General features: G+C 41.9%; 1 protein-coding gene and 1 long non-coding RNA gene across 4 annotated transcripts in view; one reads left to right on the top strand and one right to left on the bottom strand.

The window, feature by feature from the left end:
• Positions 1 to 21774, bottom strand: part of SESN3 (sestrin 3) — a 45369-nt gene extending 23595 nt beyond the window's left edge. Inside the window, exon 1 of one of the 3 annotated variants that reach the window (XM_030269593.4) lies at positions 21544 to 21774. In XM_030269593.4, coding sequence (XP_030125453.4) covers positions 21544 to 21630 — 87 coding nt within the window. In that variant the 5' untranslated portion in view covers positions 21631 to 21774. Of the gene's footprint in view, positions 1 to 8543; positions 9912 to 21498 lie in introns of those variants that run through there. The other 2 variants (XM_030269583.4, XM_072927292.1) reach the window with 2 other exon arrangements.
• Positions 21775 to 22487: 713 nt separating this feature from the next.
• Positions 22488 to 24591, top strand: LOC140680314 (uncharacterized). The gene is made up of 2 exons (XR_012051484.1): positions 22488 to 23508; positions 24466 to 24591. It is a non-coding gene; the product is annotated as an uncharacterized lncRNA (long non-coding RNA).
• The last annotated feature ends 29 nt before the right edge of the window (positions 24592 to 24620 follow it).

Genomic DNA, 24620 nt, shown 5'->3' on the forward strand with positions numbered 1-24620 from the left:
TGTAAAATACTTCTCATGTACAAAAAGTACTCAATCTAAGGTATGAAGAAATGGTGAGGAGAGTCCTGGTAACTGCACATGCAACCCCTTCCTCACACAGTTACACAGGGCACAGGAAGACATCTTCTGCCCTCGAATACACAGTCTTGACAGTAGCCAGCCATTTCCACCAACATTAAAAAAATAAATGCTTTCCAAGATTGGATCCAAGATTGGATTTTACTTGGTTTATGAAAGTTATCTAGAAACTAAAGTTTAAAACCTTTATTTCACACTAAATAATCTGAAGGAAGCAGCTTGTGTGAGTGATACAACTTGGATACCTGTACACTGTCAGCTTTTGCTGGAGCATACCAGAGCTGAACCTTCTCCTTCCTGCTCTCTGATCTGTACCTTCTTCCGGCTCTGCAAAGCTGGTCCTTAAGGCCAGACCATGGCAAAAAAATCCCTTTGTTGCTTCTGGCAGGATCTGGGCTCCATTCCCCTGTTTTCCCATTCAGTGTGACTGCTATTGCTCCTTTGTGCCTGCAGATAAGCTACTGCTGAGGAAAGGAGGAAAAGGTACTCGGGTGGGTGAATATAGGCAAGTATCAACAGTTAATTCCTGTGAATGATGACAGAAAGTCCAAGAGATAGACATGAAAAATGTTAAATCTACTACAAAAAGAACAAAATCCAACTCCTTTTGGGTGGTGGCAATTCTAGAAAAAACAAGGGTGGGGAAAAAAAAAAAAGACAAATGACCAAAACAAGAACAAAACCCCAAAAGCCCGAACATGATCATTTAAGCTGACAAGTTTTATCACTAGACATTTACAGGGAGCTGGCTTTAGAAGTCGATATTCTTCCTTTTCATCAACAAGAAAGATTATTTTGCCTTCTTGCCAAAGCTTTTATTTTATTAAAACTGGTTAAAACAAACTTGTAAGGAGAAAAGGAGCAAACATCATCTGTTTGCACAAGTTCTTGGGATGCTATAAATAAAAACACGTGAAGTTTACAAGCATTGAGAAAGATAATGTTGGCTTTGTTGAGCTGTTGATAAGAACCACTGCTTCTGGGCATGCTTTATCTAGAACAATGATTTAAGGTCTACCCAAGAATTCAAACATAAAAAACAGTATATGGGAATTAGAAAGCAACAATGTAGATTTATGGCCCTTTATGGTGAAAATTCTTGCACAGTTTTTTGTTTTCCAAGAAAGCCATTTTGTTTCCCTGTCCAAGTAGTCTTTGCAGATTACACTAGCTATAACTAAGTCAGGCAGGGTCCCAAATATCTTGAAATTGGATTCTTTTGCTAAAAGGCTGGAGCAAGAAATGGGTTGCTCAGCAACTAAAATGCTGCACGCACATCTACCAGTCATTTTCTGCTTTATGATCCTCCAGAAATGCATTGCTAGAGTAAGAACAATTTCATTTACATTAAGACTAGTTCCTTTTTGAGGGCTGTTTCCTTAGAAGGAATGAGATGATGACGGGCTTCAAAGCAGAAAAAGGTATGCCTGAGCATGTTCCTGAGAGAGGGGCTGCTGCAAGCCAGAGCCTCAGAGCAGGTTTAGCAGCAGTGTCACCGTCACACTGTGCTGTCAGCAGAACAAGAGCCCTGCAGAGCACAGGAGAACTGACACAGGAATCCATGAAAAATCCTACGTAAGCTCTACCTGTGACTTCTTCCTGTCCTTAAACTGCACTTGCAATGGTGTCAGGACCTTCATCAGGAATCTGAATGGCAACAAAGTAGGAGCATTTTCCCTTTACCCAGCTATGAACTGTAAGAAATGCCTTCGTCCTTGGGCGAGCTCTGCACAAACCCACAGACACGAATCTGGCACTTGCCACCTCACAGGTTTATTTTCATTGGTGGCAGTGACTGCACACCCTTCCCTCCAAAGCCAAGATGGGCACTGGGATGTGGCACCTGCATCTCAAATAACTGCCAGGAATGCCAGAGCCACTGGGGTTGGTGATGTGGCCATGAATGCCAAGGGAGAGCAAGCAAGAGCCCAGCTGGCACTGGGATAGCACAGTGGCTTTCCTCCCAAAGCCCAGAGCAAAAGAAATAACCTTTCTTCCTCTTCACCACATGAATCACCATGTCCTCAGGCTTTAAAGAAATGGCTATTTTAGGAAGCTGTAAAAGGAGGTTGTTTTGCTTGAGAATGGAAGTGCTAGCTGGTGGGGCTGATCAAACAGCTGCTTTAGGAAGCACTTCTGAATATCTACACGGGCAATAAGCAAGTGTTTGCACTGCTATGGGTGCAGGGAGGCTTCTTATGCACATGGCACATAAAATCTAATTCATCCTTCACATCAAGGTGGTCATGCTTCAATGGGATGGGGGGAGGGGGATCACAGGGAAGAAACATTCAAGATGGAATTTTGTGAGCCATGACAGCACTGCCACTTGTGTCCCTGCAAACTCCCAGAGCAGTGCAAGTGTCTGGGAAACACTCATGAAGGGGCTCAGAACCTCCACTCTCACAACACCTGCCACCACTGCCAAGACATCAGGAAAATAAACAACACCAGATCAAATAGAAATCCTAAGGGCATCCCAAAATTAGCTTCTCCTAAGGAACAAACTCTTTTTCCTAAACAAGCAGAAATGTTTTTTGGGGGGGAAGGTAATCAGTAACTTATTATTTATGAAACCTTTCCATATATTATAATCTACAAGTAATTTTGCTACCATCTAGCATTTGTAAGGATCTTTGTTATTTAAATTCAGTGGTCTCTCTCTTTAAAATACTCATTATCATCTGCAGCAATAATCTGAGTCAAGTCTGTCACTGGGTGGGAGTGGAGAACTGGGTTTAGGATTCCCTGTCTGGGGCTGAATCTTACCAAAGGAATAGTTTTTTCCTCAGTCTCAGCTTCATCTTACAGTTCTTGAAACTCAAAATACACCAGTTCAATCTCACAGACTTAATGTCATGGAGCCCACATTTGGTTTTCAACTGAAGACACAAATGCCTTGAATTTTAGTTCACATTACAAGCAGCATTATTTGCTGCTGCTGCTGGTTAAAACCCTACCTATAAACTGGTTTCTCCTACTCCCACTGTTATTACTTAACATATTTTCACTTTTGGTTCTTGGATCCTGAGAGAGGGTCTACCTTGACTGGCTCCAATTACAATCAAATGTTCTGATTTGTAAAATTGTAACACAATTTCAGTCATATAGTCATACTGGACCATTTGCTTATTCCATCCTCACTGAAAACAGAAGAAAGCATTAAAAAAAGTTATCTGAATACTGGTTGTGTCTTAGCATTCTACTTTTATTCAAACTCTTCCCTAGGACACAGGAGGGATTTGTTTCTTTCTGCACATGCCTAGTTGGCTTTTGATTTAGCCACCCAACCTTGGCAGAGGAAGAGCAGTCTAGAAATGTGGCAGAAGTTTAGGATGCATCCAATTCATTTTAGGTGGTAACTTTATTATTTGTTGTAAATTTGCAGAGGATTAATGTAATAGTTAAACTACACATAGTCTTTCTGACTAAAATGAAAACCTCAATAGTCACAGTTTACCTGTCTCCTGGGAGACTCTGATTGACAAGAATGAAGAAATATATTCAGCAAAGCTGTGAAATTTTGACATTCATTGACAACAATTTATTGATGCATCATTCTTTAAAGAAAAAATCTGTTTATGGTATCTAATGTAATAAAATTGGGAGCTTTATAGCTTTAGAACATATCTACAATTCATCTCACATGAAGTTTCCATTGCAACTTCAAAAATTTAGATACACATTTGAAGGGTAAACCTTGGTGTCTTGTTATTCAAAACAATTTCTGTAGAAAAAGAAAAGCCAAAAGACAAAAATGTGAAAAAAAATGATTTGAATAATGCATAACACTTTATTTGCGGGCAGTGCAGAACTCCTCCTTACAGCTGACTTATTCCTATAACTAAACCCAGGATATAACTCCAGAAGCAATAGAAGAAATGTTCAGAACAAACAATGTCAAAATGTTGAGAGTTCACAAAGCAAAAGTCCTAGCCTACGGTCATTTGTTAGGGGTTTTTCAAGTGATTTTGCAACAGTTTCTTCCTCTTAACAGAATGTCCAAATCCAAAAATGCAAGCTAAGCCATAAAGATGAAAATTAGCAGAGGAAGTCAAACAGCAGGAAATCTTTTTTTAAATGGAACAGCATTTCAAAATACTTCAACCAGTAACTTTTAACATTAAGAATTTGGCATCTTTGTGCCTGACAGCTGATGAAGTGGTGCAAAGAGCTGGGAAAAGAGCCAATGTAGTACAATTGATGGAGAGCTTTTGCTCTGGTAACAGGTTACAGTCCTTTTGGATTTCACACAATAAAAGGAAGCCTATCCCAAGTTCCCGTCCCTCTACCAGCTATTAAGAACACAATCCACACTAATTAGAAACCAAAGGTCAGCAATTTCTACCCAGCCCAAGATGGATGGTCAGGCAGAAGTCCCACAATGGTTATCTGGTACACTTGGCCCACGGGAGAAAAACTCAGCAGTGAACATGAAGTTACTGGCAGAAAAGCCTATCACCTTTTCCATAAAGCAAACCTCCATCTGCATCCTTACTACTCCAACTGTTGTGTCTCTCTTCTTGTCCTGGAGATCATTCCTATGAACCAAAACCAACCTCCAACTGCAACTGGGAGCAGAAAGACAAGGACCAAAGCCAAACACCAGAGTAACAAGTATGCTGAAAAACACTTCTTTATTTAAGAAACCCGAACTGTATTTCACTTCTTTTTTTTTTTTTTTTTTTTTTTGGTCAGAATAGATCTAAATGTATCAAGTTAAAGACACACCCGTAGCTTAATATTGACTGGAGTTCAGAGTACATCCAGCTGTGTAAGTCTGAGGCTCCTGAATAGAAAATGAAAAGACCTTCACAAGAAAATTTGCTCAATTAATGGTGCCAAATCAAACCTAAACATTGAGTATTAACACCTGAAAAGGATGAGAGACAAATAGCTACTTTTTCTACTTCCTTGTTGCTTGAGGATCACTTCCATTTAATATAAGCCAAACCTCAAAGTCTGACTTCTTACTCATGCCCCAGTTCTCAGATACCAAGGATGAAACTCAACTGACCAAACACAGGCGCCCAAATCAGAGCTAGCCAGCTGCCTGCAGGTTAAAACAAAAACAGAAGGTGATGTCTAACTCAGGGTGAGAACAACTGTGTCATGGAAAAGCCTGAATTTTCACCATAGACTAACAGCACTTCATGGCTGACCAGGTATTGGTCTGAAGACCAGCAAAGGAGTCTTCTGTATCACCAGCAGACAACAAATGGTCTTCTGGTCTACGTCAGCCTTCAAAAAATCACTCAAAAAACCAAAACCAAAATTATGGGGAGAATAGAAAAAAGGAGAAACAACACTTCTCTCATCCATCCGTTCACACCCTTCACCTCCTTCCCTCCCTGCACACCCAGCAGTAACACTGGAGTTTGTGTGCTCATCAAAAACTGCCCTCAGGACAGAAGATCTTGTGAGTGAATATCTAGATGACTCAATACACTACAAGCACAGCAGAAAAGCATTTTCTATGTTTCAACAGCACCAGATATTAAGAGCAAAAGTTAGAAAACTTCAGTGGTTTTAGCTGGGACTTGTTTCATCTGTACCTTGGCTCTCTTCCACTTTCAGGTTTAGTCCACATCTGACATACTGAGACATACCAGCATTATCTAGTTCCAAAAACATAGCCTTTAGCCATTAAGTTGGCAAAACTGCACTGACTTAATCTGTCTCCTCATCAGCGAGGACAGGAGCGCTGCATGTTAAGAAAGGCTCTCTGAAGCAGCACAGCATATCCTTTAATCCCCTGCCTCCATGCAGAGGGCTGCCTTGTCCTGCCTGAGCACAGCCCATTTAACCAAGCCTGGTTTCACCCTACCAGAAGGGTCCCATGTGCTCAGGAGGCTGCAGGCTCAGCATGGGCAAGGGCAGTGACTGTGGTCACACGTGTGGCCTCCATCCTCTTACGGAGAGACTGGATCGACCTCCCCATTGGATCCATGCAGCAGAACACTGCCAACAGATACAACAAACATTTGCTAGAAAGTGCAGTCAGAACAGCAGCTGCTTTGACAGGCCTGAATTAATACCTAAATTAATGACTTAGAGCACAGCCTCTTTACAATACAGTAATTGAATGGTTAAATACTTCAATTCATAAACACATACACATTTGATTTATTTGGCATACTGCCAACTGGAGATTAAAAAACAGAAAGAAAGACCCCTGGGGTATGCAAATCCATCATGTATCTCTGGCAGAACTGTCTCCCAAAAATGCTCTACTGAATTTTTAATACAGGTATTGTCTAAAAAGACAAGCCTTGTAAGCAAGCAAAATGTAATGGTATTCATCCATACTGTAAATAATGGCATCCTCCTACTGTTAAGAAAGTGGCCCATGGTTTGGTGGTTTTCTGTTGTTTGGTTTTGGTATTTCCAAGTATTTCAAAGATGCTAAATGACTGAAACACTAAATTAATGTAACAGCAGTACACTACACAACACTTGGAAAAAATTTTAAAGAAAGTCTTGAAAGGACTCCACTGCAATTCATGCTAGAAAATCCTCAAATACTACAATGTTTCAGCAGAGACCATCACCACCAAGGATTTCTAGAAAAGAAGATGCATTTAACAGCATGTTACTATAAAAACAGACTGGGTGAATTTTTAACTAGGGACCATCATCAAGGCTCTCATCTCTCCTCTTTGTTACTGATGTTGCATTCATTGCGACAAAGAGCAGAGAGAGACGTTTTAGGCACAGTGTGCCCTAAAACATTAGGATTTGGATTTTTACCAAAGTGAGACTCTTGAGATTATGCCTACACTGCAGCCACTAGCACAACTGCTTCTCTTCTACAAGACAGCTTTAAAGACTTGGCTTCATTGGTTTTGAAGAAGTCCTTGTTTAACAGTTCCTAAGTCAGGCAGGCACACGAAGCTCTGCTGCACAAGAGGCTTGAGAAACCAGATAAATGTTGAGTCAGCCACTGCTGAGTTTCCAGTTGAAAGGATGAAGCTTGACAGCTCTGAGTGAACATAAAGAGATCTGCTAACAGCAAGTATGGAGTCCTACCTTTGCACTTTAATGGAAAAAATAAAAACAATATCCTCCTCTGATTAGCATCTCAGTTCCCCACAGCAGCAGGGGAAGAAGCTGGGCTCTGACCTCTGCAACAGCTTACTAAAATTGTTTCCTTCCCAGATTCAGCTTACCTGCGTGACAGACTAACAGAAGCAACAAGGTCTCCTGCACTGGTCTCCTGGCCCCACAAAGTATTTTGCTGCCTGCGGTGTTATTCAAGCAATGTTCGTGAGTAATGTCAGACACTTCATGTTTACAGGCTACCAAACATCTTCACAAGCCAAGTGTGGTGGAAATTCACCACAGAATTTAACTCAAGAAGGCAAAGGTTGAGGACCTTTTCCATGTGAAAACCTGTTTGACCTGTAACTATGAGATTTTAGATCACACAATCCAGCTTCCCAGGCATTTCCACTACTTTTCACCCTGCAATGTCACTGTACAGCTTACTCTTCTTGCAGTTGTTCTTTTAAAATTCAGTAGGAGGTGCACTCTGCCTGCTCCTCTGATCAGCCATTGAACGAGGACATATAAGTGGGAAATCTGAATTTTATCAGAAGAGCAGCAAATCCACTGCAGACACATTTTGCTACCTGGAGCATATCACAGGTGCTTCTTCATTGGATTTCAGGGAATAGGCACATGAGCAGAAGCCCCACACTCCAGAAATAAATTTAGCACATGTCCCTGCCAACACTCCTTTCTGATAAATCTGTGTCCTTGCAGTGTTTTCAGTTTGATAAAAATTTCTAGGACACCATCTCTTTGCTGAGTAGTAAATGCTGCTGCAGACATACACTCCCAAGCACCTTTCACTAACCGAGTACTACAGTCTATTCAGAGACATAAGGAAGCCAAGCAAATGACACAAGCATGGGCTTTCAAACTGCTTTTCCCATACCTTTAATGTACCAAATGACCACAGCAGTTATTTTCAATCTCTGTGTATGAACTATCTTAAGTGACATGGAAGTAACTCGCCAAGATTTAGAAAAGAAAATCTTCTCACACAGATTAAAAGAGGGAAATATGCTCTGCTCAGTACTGGAGCTCCTTCAGCTAGTTTTCAGCCAGCTTTTTCATACAGGACTGTGAAACACAGTAGCTTGAGTCTTGGAAACAGCAGCTCTGAGCTGCTGATGTTGCTGTCACAAGCATGTCAGATAACTGAAATTGATTGCCTCCTTGCCTTGCTGTCACAGTCCATGCACAGTGTGCTTCTGCCACCTTTAATAAAAAATTATGAACCAACCAGCAGGCAACAAGTTCAAGCAGAGATACTTAGCCTTTTCTACAATGTGCAACTAAGCTGCAGAAATCCTTGCTCTGAGATGCTACAGACAAAAAGCCAGAGTGTGTTTAAAAGTGAAGCATTCAAGTTCATGGAAGAGAAATAGAAGAAGAGTTATTAAATATGGAAAATTCACCTCCAGCTCAGGAAGACTTCAAATCGCAACTAGCTGGATCCTGGGAGGTAGTGCTGTGGGAGTGCATAATAAACTGTTCCATTTTGTGTCTCCTTTCTTCAATATCTTCCCTTGGCCACTGTCAGAGACTGGAGTCTGAGTTGCAATCCGACCCACTGTATCTGCCCTAATGCTGACATATATCTGCAATAGATTGGTTCAAAAATAATACTTATTCTTCATGTCCTATTAAAAATGGAACTTATTTTCTAATAGAGATAGAAATTGCCATCCCCCAAGCAAGGAAGCATTTTAGCTAAACTGAACCATTTCAGAAATAAGCATTGTGCTAATCCAGGATAGATGATGCAATCCATGTTAGGAGCTCCTTAGTGCCTGGGTGAGCACATTCCTACACTGCCTGTTCAACACAGGTGGTATAATTTACTTCAGAATCTGAAGTAAATTAAACTTCAGTTCTTTACTAACATGGTTGCAGGAAGCCAGTGCTACTATTCCTATTTTCTGAATGCACCTCATCAGAACTTTCCTCAATTTAGATTTGAAAAAGGTGAAGAAAAAAAATGCCTATTGTCTTTATCTTTTAATGCCTTAAAACATGAAGACAATATACTTATGACCCTCACTACTCACCTAATGGGCAGAGGATGTTTGTTTAGATAGATGGTACTGGAAGAATATAAGCACATATTGGCTATGCTACCTCACCATAAAGAACTTTAAGCTGTTTGCGTTAACATTCAAGACAACATAAAAAACATGAGAACATGAGCTAGAAACATAAGGTTTCTAATTTATAGCTAACTTTGAGCTGATGTTCCCTAAAATTTTCAGGTAATCAATTGATAAGTTTTTAAAAGAAAATGAGAAGCCCCCTTGGCACAAGTTTCTTGGACAAATGCTTATGTCCAACTGATGATCACTGACATCTCTGCAACATTTCAAATAATGTAAGGCACACTGATGCTGTTCTCCTTGCTCTGCCTGGGAAGGGATAGCCCTCCTGGACATTCAAAACGAGCAATAGCCTCCTGCTTTAAGAGAAGCACCTTTTTTCACCATCTTTCTTTGGTTGATGACTCAAACAGAGAGAATGTTCTAGATGAAAATAAAATCTCCCTAACATGCTTTACGTCTAGCCTAAAGGTACGATTTCCAGGAGCAAGCGCCTTGCTGTCTAAGCCAGGACCTTAGGCCTCTTTTGATTAGTAGACTTGTAAACATTTTTCAGAAGGAGGTGGCATCCACACCATGCCTCTGAGTTTACTGAACCAAGTCTTCTTACACAGTCTCCCTGAAGGAAGTCCAGAAAAATCTTACAGGAGCTGAGGCCACAGATGGAAAACCATCGGTGAGCCCTTTTGATTTTTCACCAGTAAAATGGTCACCAGTAAGAACAAATTGTTTCTCCAAGGAGTCTTGTTTGCAGAGGCAGGAGACTGTTTCGCAAGGAGCAGGGAACTGACACACTGTTTTACATTTGATTAATCTGGGAAAGTCTGGGTAAGAGACAGACAGGGGAAAGGCTTCATCTCAGTAGCACATTCGCAAGCCACCAACCATAAGAATTCTTGCAGTCAGTTTCTTCCCTTTTTTTTTTTAAGAACATTTTGCATCGTAAGCTACATCTCACCAAAGTGAGTCATTAGTGAGATACAATCTCCAAAACACACTGATTTAATGTAGCTGAGCTGGTGGCAGCAAAGACCTAAGATACAAATGTATTTTCTTAGCAGAGCTTAAAAGATATGCTGATTTTCAATAATGAAGACTACTAATTGTTAGAGAAGATTTATTGCATGTAAATACAGGACCTGTCCAGAGACAGATCAGCTACTCCTGCTCCCTCCAGCCACCCAGGCCAGCAGATTTACAGAACTTCAGATTTACCTCCAGTCTCTGCTGGCAGGTGCTACCATTTTCTCAGAGTACTGCCTAACTTTTACTAAAAGGGCTTTTGCTACAATATGGTGACTTAACTACTCAACAATAATAAAAAAAACAAAAACAACAAAAAAAACCCAACAAAAAACCCAAAAAAACCAAACAAACAAAGAAACAAAAAAAACCAACCAACCAGCAAGTAATAAAGAAATAATAAACTCAATTATTTTATACTCTGCTTGAATAATGACTTCTGTAGCTATGGAAGAGTGATTAACATGCACTGCATAATAAGGTTCTTCATTGCCCTCCAGTCAACTTGCCCCTTTTCTTAATGAAGTCACCAAACCCAAACTGAGATCTTTACAGCAGAGTAAGCCCAGCTCCTAAGAGACACATTCACAGCCTTTATTTGCACCAGCCTTACCTCAGACAGAGGTGAGATGATGCAATTTTTTGTCCAACTTTTCTGGGAAACAAGAACTGACGCCATAAACCTACCTTCTCAAACAAGACAAATTAATAATTTTGGATGGCTGGATGCTGCCTCTATGTATTCACGAGGCACAGCTTAACTCAAAGGAGTGTCCCGTACAAAACAGCAACAGCACTGGATAGTCAAACTGCTTTTGCTTGTATGGCAAGTTTCTCTTGGATAAATAGGTCAAGTAACTACACCTTTATCTAATACCTTTTGCATTAGTGGCCTAAAGAGCAGGGGCATGGAGGGAGACCTTCCTTCCACTTCCACTCTCCTCTTGCTTTTCTAAGCCATGTGTGAAAGATGTTCCCAGCACACCCTCCATGGCTGCAGCCTGCTTTCCTTCCACTTGGACTCCACCCTGGTGGAAGAGGCACCAAGCGCCATCTCTGCTGAAGAACTACAATGCTGGCTGCAGGCTCCTTCAACCTTTAATTACGTTAAGTTGACCTTTTCAACCAACACACCTTTCCTCCTAACTACTTGTCAAGTACCAGCACAGAAGTGAGACAACTTTTAAATAGCTGGAATAAAAGTCACTTATATCAGGGCAGATTCTACTTGAATGACCCCCAATGTTACCACCTCATCCAGTCTTTCCCCAGAAACTCAAAACTTAAAATAAGAACATAATTGAACAATTTGTTTGTGTTTTCTGGAGGAAAAAGATGAAAATATTCTATGAATCATTAATATGGCATAACTAGTGAGGAGTTTTTCTGGTTCAGCCTTTCCACTGCATTTGTTTAAATGTGGCAACTGCAAAATATAAAAATATTAAATATGGTGGTGAAACAGAACTGAAAAAAAAAAAAAACAAACCCACAAACACCAAAACACAAGAAAGAACACAAAAGGCCATGTCTGATTCTAGTGAGATGCATTAGAGCCTGTCTTCTGGATTTCACGGAGAGAAGGTAACCAGTCAAAATGAACTGCTGACTAATGAACAGCAAGCATCTCAAATGTTCCTAAAGTATTTTGATATATCTCCTACCACTGGGAACTGGAAGTTTCCACCAGAGGATACTAAAAGAGCCCCACTGTTTTCTAGCCATAGTGGTCTAGACTGAAATTGACTACAACTGAATTAAAGAGGACTTAAAAAACATAGGTGCTCAATCAGCTGCCACTGCATGTAACGGGTGTTGCAATCAGCTTTTGGAGGGAACTGAACGAGCCAGCTCATAACGGGGAGAGAAATGTGGTGCTTCAACTTTAAATTCTTATTTAGAGTATGTTGTTATCACATTATTGGGAACCTGGACAAGTTGGGAACTTCAGTATGTTTCTACCTCATATACACATCAAGCTGCGTATAACATGTGCACAACCACCTGAAGTCCAGCCTACAGAGTTAGTAGTATGGGTGCTGCTCTATAAGCAGTTGCCTTAATTTTCTAATTGCAGTCAGGCAATCATTGCTTACTGGAATAATCACATCCTGATGCTGATTTCCAGGGAGGCACAAGGTTTGCTCTGCCTGCTTAATAGCCAGTGGATATTTGCATGCAGGCAGCACGCTGACTTCAAGACACAAAACATATTGTAGTAAAGCAATATTTCAAGTGTTCTTCCACACTGGATGAGATCCAGCTGGTGTCAGGTAGAATATTTAGACAGCATGCAGGTGTTCCATTTCATTAGAGGTCTAATCAAATTTCTAAATGCTAGAACAAATTACTATTTCCACACCTCTAATCAGCAATGAGGGTGCGTTACTGAGAGGAATGTCAATCAACTCAGAGGGGAATATTTTTTATTTTTTTAGTTAATAGGCATAATTACTTTAAAACAGATTTAGAACCATATGGCCAAAACCCCTCCAGATACATTTAGACAATAATGTAACTATATTTCCTTTACCACATGCTACAGCAGGAGATATTAAACATATTTACAAGCATGTGCTATTAAATTAGGTTCAACAATGTTAAGACACTGTCTTATTAAACAGTTTTTAACTGCAGAATTCATACAGAGGAGAAAACATATGCTAGCTTTCAGTTGTTTTGTTAGTATCAGCCAGAGCAAATCCAATGCAATAATAAACTGCCCAGAGACAAATAAATGATGATTTTGAATAAGCAGCTGTGTACTGCTTTAGAATGGTTTACACCAAGACAGCTTGTATTCCTTCACTGTCATGAAAACAACTTTGTTTTTACTGAGGTTATGTGCAATTGCACAGAAGCAAGAATTTTTCATTTGAAAATGTTAAGTGAGGAGTAATTCTTGCAACCATTCCTACTTTCTAAGGAACAATTTTAATCCATCCTATAAAGTGTCAAATGACTCTGAAGGAATTTAAATTTCTCTCCAGTTCAATGACAAAACTAATTTGAAATTTAATATCCTTTAAAACAGATACACAATTACGCATTTTGATTCCGAACTGCAGCAATTGAGACATATTGACCCATATTTATGATTTTACTGCTCATAGACGAAAACCTGATTTTCAAGTTACCTTTTACTTTTCTTCCAAATGTCTTTTGCACTTGCAGAGGTAATGGAGATCTATGACTCCTGGCTTTCCTACATGTTAACCTAGCATTAGTGTATGTTGAAGACTTCAACCTCAAGTCAAAGGGTGGTCCACACACTGACCACACCATATTCCCTTGTGATAAAGACTTATTACTTCTGTTCCAGCCTACTCTCAGCACATGGAGCCAGGAATACTTCATATTCCAATCCATTATTATTTTTTATCCCATTGATCCCCTGAGGAAGGGGACTACAGGTAGCTTCACACTATTACCAAGTTCAAAAGGTTGGAGGCTGAGCTCAGAATCCATTAGAAATCCATTGCTAGTCTAACAAAACAAGGTGCTTACCTTAGGAGTAACATGAGAGTCATTAACAACAAAAAAAGGTGTTTAATCAGGAGGTTGTATCTGTTTATTTATCTTACCCTAATTCAGGTAACCAGGGACATTCAGGAAAGAATATATCTTGCTAGATTAAGAGCACTGAATTCTGTCTCCGTCCCTGAGCACCATCACTTACATCCAGTTCAGCTTCTCTGTAACTTAAATCCATGACTACCACAAAGATTATGCCCACAAGAAAATAGCCCATGCTTCAAAACACCTTCCTCTCAATTTAATAAAGACGTGAGAATGAAGATATCTGAATAAATAAGTGGTTGATAAGGTCTGTAACAGGAACAAAATAGTTTTTCAGCTTCATAAACACATAATATTGTCTACCATCTCTACCAGTATTTTGGCCCAAGTGATAGTTATCTAATGTCTGATATGCAAGAAGCATCCTATAATAAAAATCTGAAACTAGTAATTAAGAGAGACATTTAAAATTAATACCCCTTGATCATGCCTCCCCTATTATCAGTAGCACTGGTCTGCCGAGGATGGCATACCAAGAACTGCATAGAATTTCTTGAACCATCTGTAATGTAGTTCATGGAATGACTAATAGGCAAAGAATCAGAAAAAAAAATTGTTTGTGGAGAGTATCCCTACCTCCCTGTAAGGGCATTTCACAATTTGACTCATTTGCATTACGCTCCCTATAGCTTCTACTCAAAGCACAAAGACTACCAGGCTGGGCTGCAGAGACAACAATGGGGAGCACCTCTGCACACAAACAGGAACACCTGTGAAGAGCAGAGAAATTAAACAGCATAAATTATTTCCATACAGGTTTTTCCAAAGATGATGAGGTGCAATTTCTCATTAACTGAGGTCTCCCTCCTGAGAATTCAGATTTCTTTTCTACTGAAAATGCCCATTTCCCCCCGGTCCATCCTGACCCACTTAGACAAAAGCCAATACTCAGCCTGGACACACAAACTGTGCTTGAGATCCCCCATTATTCTCCCACCCTGTAAATGGAAATCTGATAATAAAATCTCCAGACCCCAGCTATGCACAGCCAGGGGAGAATTACACCACTATCTTCTCTCTCTCAAACCTCCCTAGCCAGAAAAAATGGTTCGAATAAAGAACTAAATGAGTATTAGCAGCTTCCTTACCAATGTGGGAGAGAAGAAAAACCAAGGATGCCTAACGAACCATATTATTTTTTTTCAGATTTCAAAACACTGCCATTTAAAGAGATGTGAGATTTGAAGCCCTAATTAAGTAATATGCATAAATTTAAAGCAAATTTTCACAGAGTCCACATCTCCAAACCACAGCCTGTGATTTGGCTAATGCAATGCTCCACTCCCAGAAGTAAGTCTTAGCAGAAGACAACCTCCACACTTGGCTAACCCACTCGCAACACTAAACCTCAAAGTTTCTTTTGAAGAAAATCCTCCTGCCCACTTTCTTTCCTTTCTCACCTCCATTCTCTCCCTGTAATTCAGGAAAGTCGGTGGTTTTGCTTTTTTTTTTTTTTTTTTTTTTTTTTTTAATAGAATGACTATTCTAAATGAGCATGCTTGCTACGAGGCCACCTCTTACAGCTTTTCATTGCAAAACAGCGTCGTTCATCAGAGGTCCATTTCACTCATCCCACTCTCATTACAGGTCTAATGAAAATGTAATAGGTCTGCCATCTAATTTTCAGCCAGTAAAACTAGGAAAACACAAGGAAATTTCTTTACAGGAGTTTTAAGGCAAAAGTAGGAGAACCCAGGCAGCCTTAGGACCAGCATACATGTGTGAAGAGCAATACCACCGTTTGATTTCAGGACACAAAGATCCTACACGGGGTGGGAGAACAATCAGTTAAATGGATAATAATTTGAAAAGACACAAATTATTGAAACACTCATGAGGATGGGGAAGGAGAAAAACCACTCAGCTCTGGATTTTCACTGCATTTATTTCACAGGAAAAAAACTTTGTTCTTAGTTCTTTGTTGGGAGTTTTTTTTTATCAAATCTTTCAGGATAAAGTAAGAACAAATTATGAAAGTGAAGGGCCTATTGCTGTCAACTTTAAATGGCCTGAAAAGTTTGGTTTGTTGTTCTTGGTTTATCTTTACATTTTTGGATTCTAAAAATCCCATCTTGTCCCCCCAGCTGCACATGCAGGATTAGTTGGAATAGTGACCTGAGCTGGTTTCACCCTGTTTCACCAGTGCTTCAGGGGACTGGAAGACACAAACACTGAAGGCAGACACAATGTTTTACGCAACAGAATGTTGCTAAAATTAGAACCAATGCAAACAGAGTTGATTTTTCATGACAGACTTTGCAAATAATTTTGAGACCTCTTTTAGGAAGAAACACATTGGAAATTTAAAGCCATCTAGGCAGCTCCTCGCACCCCCTACAATGTGAAGAGAGATTATTAGTAAGAGGCATCAAACTACAGAAAACATAATTTGATTTTACAAATTAAGATTCTCTGTGACAGCCAAGGTTTGTTGATGAGATTTCCAATGCCCACTAGACTATGCAACACAACAACAACAAAAAAAAGTAAAAAAAAAGTGCTGCATTGTGGAAAACCCAGGGTGTTTTCCAAGCAAAGGCACAGCAACTTTGATTTGCTTGTGCTCAAAATAGATTGAACCAGGTTGACTTCCCTCAAAATAGCTGAGATATCCTTGAAAGGCCTCTTGATTTTTACAGTGCAAGTAACAGCATTTCCATGCATCTTCATGACTCATGGTGACACATATTTTAGCTTACACAGGCTTATGAGACCTGACATTAAACTATTTTTGGTTCACTTTTGGGCTACTTTCTTACTCAACTACTCAACTACACAGAAAAATAAGAATAATGTGAATGAAAGAGTGTCTTTCTTTTTCTTTTTTTTTTTTTTTTTGGATATGACCTCAACTCCCTGAGCCTAGGCTAGTGCTATTGTAAGCATGGTATCATTTAATGACATTCACACATTTTTCTATCTTAAAAGCAGGTGCTTTTTTTGGCAGAATCAGACCTAGAACAAACTCTTCCAGATCCTTGTACCTGTGGACACTTCAATTTTCCAGCCTAAATGATTTATGACCATATTACATCCATCTACTCTGGAGCTAATTTCTCCTCACTTGCTCTTACCATGAGATGTATTTATAGACACTGATCATATCCCCTTTCAGCCTTTGTTTCTGCTGAATTAAAAAAACAACCTTTTTCAGCTTCCTTCTGCAAAAGCAGTACACCCTTTCTCCCAGCACCCAGCTAGCTCCCCACTCTGCCTGTTTAATTAGGGTCTATCCTTCCCAGCTTCCCTCCTCTTGAACACCACAGCCCTGCAGGGTGACAGTAAGGTGTAGGTCCTCCTGCATCCACATCCTTCTCCCTGCTCCTTCCAAGGAACTGCTCTTATTAAAAGTGATCAGCAGCAAACAGCCAAGCCTGTAACTCTCACATTTCATACCACTGGATTTCACACCACTTCAACTATGCCTGTGCTCAAGATCTCCCAGCTCTCCATGAAATGTCCCTCTCTCCCTGGATTAACATTTATCACTTGTATTGTCCTCTCAGCACAGTGACTTCTCCTTTCAGTGCAGCCCACCATAATTCCCAATCTCATCAGTTCCCAATCACTGTAATTAACAGTAACAGAAAAATACACAAACTACATCAGATCAAAAGCTCCCTCCAGGGAGGATACATGTAACAGCAAGGAAAGCATACAGAAACTATACTGAGAGGCGTTGCTATTTCATATTTACATGTGTTGTTTAATTTCTCTGTTATGAATTTGCACAAATAGTTTTCAAACACAGTTAAACTTTTTGATATATAGAACATTTGATGTTAGTAAATACAAACATTTAATTTGCATTGACTTGCAGTGTCAAGTTTAACCTTTGATGTTACTTCAGATGTTTAATGACTAAAGTGCAGTTTTAGTCCATTCAAAGCTTTTGGAAAAGGTCACTCTAGCATCTGTCTTATCAATAGAAGACCACTACATTAGCTTAGTATGGCCTGCTTCTGGTGTTATCATGTCATACATGTGTTTTTCATATTTGCTTTAGTAACTTTGTACAGTACTGAGAGTTGTACTAAAGAAGGCGACAGGCATGGGAGGATGAGGAGCAAATTATGTCCATCATTTTTATGGGTATTTCCCCTTTCACAGGATCACCCAAATCAGGTAAGTCTATAAATACGAGGAAAAGTCCTGGATTTAATTTGCCTTTATGCTGCACTCCAGCACAGACACTGGCACAAGTCAGGAAGGTCAGCTAAGTAGGGTCCACTTCCACTTTGCCAACACTGAAGGTTACTTTTAAATCACACTTCCCCATCACCCACCTGGCCACTGCCCTCCTATCTCCCTCACTGCAATCTACCACAAACCAAATCCTGAACCCTGTTTATAGTTTTCTGTCCTACCAACTTGTATGTACATGTAAAAGAACCTTTTACTTCACACGCTTTGCAATTTGCAACCAAGCTTGAACAGCTGGCAAATCCTCCCTGTTCCTACATTTCCTGACATATCAGGATTTTTCCATTCCTTGAAGACTTTTGCTTATTCCTAAAACCTTCCTGAAGCAGTTATTTATCCAGAGAAATACTGAGCTCTGCCTATATAATATTCTCTTCTTTCTTGCTTGGCATATTGATTTTGTTTAGGCAGGAGAACTGTGGGCTTCCATCAGGGTCCAGGAAAACACCCTGGAGCTCTCCTGCCAGGGACTCCCCTACATGTTGCATTTTCAAAGGTGAGAGCTGGAACTGTCGTGGTTACTGAAGTGGCAGCAACTCTCAGCCACCTCTAGGAAAGGCTTGGCAACAGCACTCCTATGCTCCATTAAGTACTTTTCCCTATGGTATGCCACAGTTTTGTTACGAAGGCTGACCATCCATCCCATGAACCAGAGCTATTCGACTTGTTTTGGTCATGCTTCCATTTTTTTAGAAGTGATTAAAAGCATTAGCCTTGGTTGTCTGTTCAACAAGCTCACTCACCAAACCCAAGACAGCATCAACTATTATTGGTTGTCCTTTTTTTCTCCTAAACAAAATAATGATGCAGTTGTTATATGACTGTCTAAGCCCTTCTGATTAGCAACAATTCTTCTGCAAGTAGATCTGATTATCTAAAGAGTGCCATAACAATAAACCCAAGTGGAAATTGTATCCTTTAAATATGAGAAACATTCTTCATAGGCAAATTCAACCCATGAATCCTTAGCAAGATTCTCAGTGCTGCCCTCATAGAACTTCCCATAATAAAATATAACTTTCATTAATCTGAAATTGGATGAAGCATAAAGTGTTGCATCTTGCTTTTCCTGTTTCCCAGCTGAAAGAGAAACTTACCTTCATCCATGAGAATCCACAACCTGCAAGACTATTTAAAATTTCATTATATGCCACTGAGTTGAAAGCTTGCTTTGCCCCTTATGATTTTGACAACAGCTCTACCTAAAATGTGAGCATTCAAATGACTTCAAATAAAGACTTAAAACGGAGGAGGGCAGAAGAGATTCAACATGTTCCAAGGCCAATCATTTTTTCCAGTACATTATCACATGAACATTAAGAAAAAACCCCAATACCATCAAAAGAACACATGAGGCAGCACTTATCTGAAGATTATTACTCCTTGTCGATTCAGCTCAAATTTACATCTTGCTTCTATCAAGCGTTTTGTTTTGGTTTTGTCCTCATGTCTTCTATTTGCATGCTTGCCAATGAGGTGCAGAAGGTTAAAATTTACAGTGATTTTTATTACACCAACTTTTAAATAATGACAGATGTAGTCAGAAGCTTTGCACTTCTGTTTTTATTCTCCAGCCTACAACAGAGATGGAATGATGTCCCAGTACCACCACTGAAAGCACAGAACACCTATGCTTCAAGTGGGTTTCATGGGCCATCGCTCAGTTTCTTTATTCTTCCCAATTTTGTATGGTTGAAATGACCACAGGAAAAGCAGAGCGGCACTAAGTTGCCTTCCTCAACAGACCCAGCTGGGTTCCTATGTTTCACCATCATCCCTAAACTACTTTAAAATAAAATAAAAATACAACAATAAATCAAATCCAGCAAGTTTCCTGTTACCAGAAAAGTACCATCTAACCCTGTCCCACCTCCTACCTCCACTGATAATAAAGAGGTATACAAAAAAAGTCCTACCCAGCAGGATGGGAATACACCTTCAAAAAAATTCAGTAACTTAAATTTAATTTGAGATCTACAAGTGCTGCCAAGCACCACTTTATTTGTCAACAAAACATTTTGATTATTTGGCAGAACAAAGCAAGCTCCCTCCCTGCTTGTTCTACAGACAGATTTGGCACTGGTTAATTTGTATGTCTTCAGACATATGTCAAGTCTAAAGCTGTTTCAGGCTTTAACCCTGCTGAACTTCTCTGTTTTAAGTACTTGTTTTTCTTAAAGTGGGAACCAGCAGCAAGCTAAAGCCAAGAAGGGATTTGGTCCTGCAATGAAATGGTTAAAAATCAGACTCTGCTGATGTGTGCTTCTCTGATCCATTACATTTCTCGCAAGCTGAGCTAAGAGCTGAGCACCAAGTATCAACTGTAATATGATCCAAGAGTTTATGGAAAAAATAACTGCACATACCAAGCATGCACATTTAATAAGATTTTGTTTCCACTAAAATATTCAAGAAACAGGATTTTTAAGACCTACTTCTCTGTCTGACCGATTTTTAACGTTTCTCCTCCCCCTCCCCTAAATACACACCTCCTTTCCAAAAACCAAACCCTTAAAAAAAAAAAAAAAAAAAGAAAGGAAGAAAGAAAAAAGCAGTCCTACTGCAGGGAAGAGAGGCTTGAAAAACAACTTTGATTGGCACTTGGCCTGACCCACAGAGGAAGAAAAACAATTTTTGGACAAAGAGCGCAAATATTTGAGCTCATTGACTTAGAGGCTTTCTTAGCATTTGCAAGAACCAACCTGGAGCAAAATGTGTTGGGAGAGATTGAATTAAAATAAAACCAAAACCGGCATCGCGTTCATTTCGGGCGCTCGGGGACTCGGCGCATTTGAACAGCTCAGCAATTTTAATTCATTTGCACTGGACAAACAAAAAGCACCTCCACTAATGCTCCCCGCGAGGCAGATGTCGGAGCGGGGGGTGCAGCCCCCGCACCCCTCCGGGGGCACGGGGGATGCGCAGGAAAGCGCCGGGCACTGCGGGATGCGGCTCGGCGGACTGGGGGGCGGGGGGCCAGCAAGTCTTTGCTGCTTTCCTTACATTTTTAAAGCTCGGATCTCGGATTTCCCCCCCGCACGAAGATTCGACGGAGATCGCGGGGATGAATTTCGCCGGTGGAATAGGTTGGATAATGAACTTTACGAGCGCGGCTGGGCCCCAGGTCAAGTCCCCCCAATGCCGAGCGCTCCCCAAACCCTCGGGATGCAGGGGCGCAGCCCGGGACAAGCCTGGGCAAGTGACAGTGTCCCGAGGGGCACGGGGGGAGATGAGGTCGAGGGACCTGGCACCCCTCGGCTACCCCTGGGTTCCACTCGCCCTGTTTCCCTCTGCTACCCCCGCCTCACAGTCCCCAAGCACTCGCCTCCTGGAAAGCCCCCACCCCACTGCCTCCCTTCATCCCTCCGCCCCACCGCTGCCCTAATGCCCACTTCCCCTCACGCCACTGCCGGGGTGTCCCGCCCCGCCAAGTCTCTGTCCCACTGCCCCTCGCTCCTCCAATTCCCCCACAAACCTCTCCCGCAGCTCCCGCCGCCTCTGCGCGGGCGACCCCCGATACCTGTCTGGGCACCTTCCGGCAATTGCCGCACACCCGGTACTGCCCGGCGGCGGCGCTGCCCACGGGTCCGGAGCCGAGGCGGTTCATGGTGGCGGGGACGGCGGGGACGGCCGGGAGGGACGGGGAGGCCCAGGACGCTGCGCGCCGCTCAGCTGCCCGCGCCGCCGGCCGCCCCCATCCCCGGCCGCGGCCCCAGCGCCGCTCCGCGCCGCCGCCCCCCGCGCACACCCCCGCGGGCCCCGCCAATCCGCGCCGCCCGCCCCGCCCTCCGCCGACGCCGCCGGCCAATCGCGGCGGGCCGCCCGCCGCCGGCCAATGGGCAGCGCCCGGCTCCATCTCCGGGCAGCCTGCGAGAGGGGGCGGGGATAGGGGCGTGGCCGGCGCGGCGGAGGGGCGTGGCCGGCGGCGTCTCTGGGCAGCCTTGGGCAGAGAGGGGCGGGGCTAGCGCCTCGGCGCGTGCTTTCCGCTGGCCAATAGGGTGGGCGCTATGCAAAGCAGGCGCAGAGGCCGCGCCCCCAGGGCCGGGGTCCCGGCGGCCGCCCCCGCCCCCCGCGGCTCCCGCGTGAGGGCACCGCGGTGAGGGTGCCGCGGTGAGGGTACCTCGGTGAGGGCACCGCGGTGAGGTGCCGGCGCCGGTGCCGGCCTCCGCTCCTCGCCCGCCCGCCTGCCAGCCTGCCACCCCCGGGGGACAGACCCGACCCCGGCCCCGGCATCGCCGTCCTCTCCAGATACCCCGGTCCCGGGGCGGGGGGCGAGCTGCTCGCGCTGCCAGAGCGGCGGGCTGCGCAGGCAGGGACGCGACTGCGCCGCTGCCAGGCGGAGCAGGATGAGGTGTTCGCTCTGCGGGAAGCTGGGAGCGCGCCTGCGAGTGTGTGTGTGTGTGTGCGTGTGTCTGTGTGTGTGTCTGTGTGTGTCTGTGTGTGGGTATACGTATGTTTGTTTGTGTGTGTGTGTGTGTGTGTCTTTGCCTCAGGTCGCCGGGATTGTTAGGGATGATGAGTCAGGTTTTCTAGGCTCCATGCTAATGCACGGAGATGGAGTGTATAATTTGGACAGAGGCAAATCTATTATCTGCAGGAGAGCTGGGGTATAAACCTCTTTTTTTTTTTTTTTGCATCACGGCTGCGCTTGCAGTTTCCCTTGCCTGTGTGCTCTTTAGCTTTTAAGTGCACAGAGAGGAGCTTCAGCCTAAGTAGTCCCACCGACTTCAATAAAAGTTCATTAAATGTCGAGCGTTATATAACTCATGTTTTGAAAGATGATGAGATAGAAGGATTTTAATTTTTATATTTAATGGGAGCAGAATGCTATTACTCTACAACATTTCTAAGCAGATTTGGGATGTTACATTGTTTTCAAGGTTTCTCTTGGAGAAAGAATTTTTAATCAGCTGCTTGAGAACTCTGATTGCTGTGCCTGGGAATACTTTCTATTTTTGCAAAATGAGCGTTGTATAATTTAGTCAACTGGCTGGCTAAAAAGGACACAATGTAATTAGTAATTTACATGCCCTAAAGGAGACTGATTGAACCTAGATCTGTCTTTGACAACTACTGAAAAGTTTCTCAGATCAGACTTTGCCATCCTAAGTAAAGCCACATCCACATAAACATTCTCCTCCATCCTTTCTTTCCCTGCTATCCATTTGGAAAGGGGTCTTTTCCTCAGGCAGAGCAGCCTCCAACAGACGGGACACTCTGTGGACTCCGCTGTTGGTAATGCATCCAAATGTTACACTCACAGGCAGCCATACAGAATGCCTGGAGAGGAATACATGGAAGGGGGTTGGGTTGTTTTTTTTTCTTGTTTTGGGCTTTTCTTTCCCCAAACAGTGTACTAGAAGTGGCATCCCAACATGAGAAAACAATTTGTTTGCCCGAGTGCAGGTACTTGCCGTGCCATGTCTGAATCCCACACACCGCGGCATGGTGCTATTTAAACCAGGGGAGAAGGGTGGCCAAACAGGTTAGTTTTCATCATGTAGTCTGAATGTAATGCTAAAATCTAACTAAACTACGTGAATGATGTAAACAGCCTTTTATTTCTTGCTGAACTTCATTATAATGTTATCTGAAATAGGAATTTTTAAAAGAAGCAGTAGAGGATCAGTGTTATTAAGCCACAAGGAAAGGGGAGTTTACTCTTCAGCTCAAATAAGATCACTTCTAGTTGTTTGCTGTTAAAGTGTCTGGTTCAAAACTCAAACCCACTGGCAATTATGGTAGCAGATATGTTTGAAAAAAGGTAAGAGAGGGTAAGAGAAAGATTTTGGCTGAGTTACTCAGAATATTTAAGATCAGAACATTTGCAAATACTCAGAAAACTCAGGAAAAATTTCCATTAGCCAGGTGTGAAAGTTATGTTGACTTGTAAGGCAGTTTAAAATTAAAGAAATTTGGTATCTAGTCTCTGTTCTGCCACAAACATCTTGTGAAAGAAAGCAGGACATGCATGCCTAGATGCTTAAGTATTTGGTTGACTAACCCTTAATTAAACAAGAAGCACTTAAGTACCTTTGTGGCTTCCAGTCTTGCCTTTCAGTACTTTAGTATCTGAGAAATGTCAAGAGAAATATAAACTTTGAAAGCATTTCATTGTTTTTGGGAACAATACAGCAAATAGAAGTTGCCTAAAACTCTTTTTTACCTTCAACAAAAATTCTGTTGGATATCTTTTCTGGAGTTTATTTTCCTCTTCTGCAATTTTTTTAATAAAGAGTTTTAATGCTAATAGAGATCAGCTATATATTTAACAGGGCCAATGCTTACCCAGTATCAGTGTTAGAAAATTAATGTATAGACTAGAGACAGTATGATGATTTTCAAAACACCGGAACTCTCTAGATGTTGTATTTGGAAATGAACTGCTGGGCTCCGTGTGACAATGCTCCTGTAAAATGCCATTTCTGTGCTCTGTTTACAGCATCCTGAAGTCCTGCTGCCTGCAAAGGCTTGTGCATGTGGGCCTGATTTTGAGCTCTTGGATTACTCCATTTTGAGTTAAACATGTGCATAAATTCTCCAGAATAAAAGCCTGTCTTTGTATAAGCTAGTTTCTTGGTGAACATATCCACATTC

Source organism: Taeniopygia guttata, chromosome 1 (assembly GCF_048771995.1).
Source record: "Taeniopygia guttata chromosome 1, bTaeGut7.mat, whole genome shotgun sequence".
NCBI classification, from domain to species: domain Eukaryota; kingdom Metazoa; phylum Chordata; class Aves; order Passeriformes; family Estrildidae; genus Taeniopygia; species Taeniopygia guttata.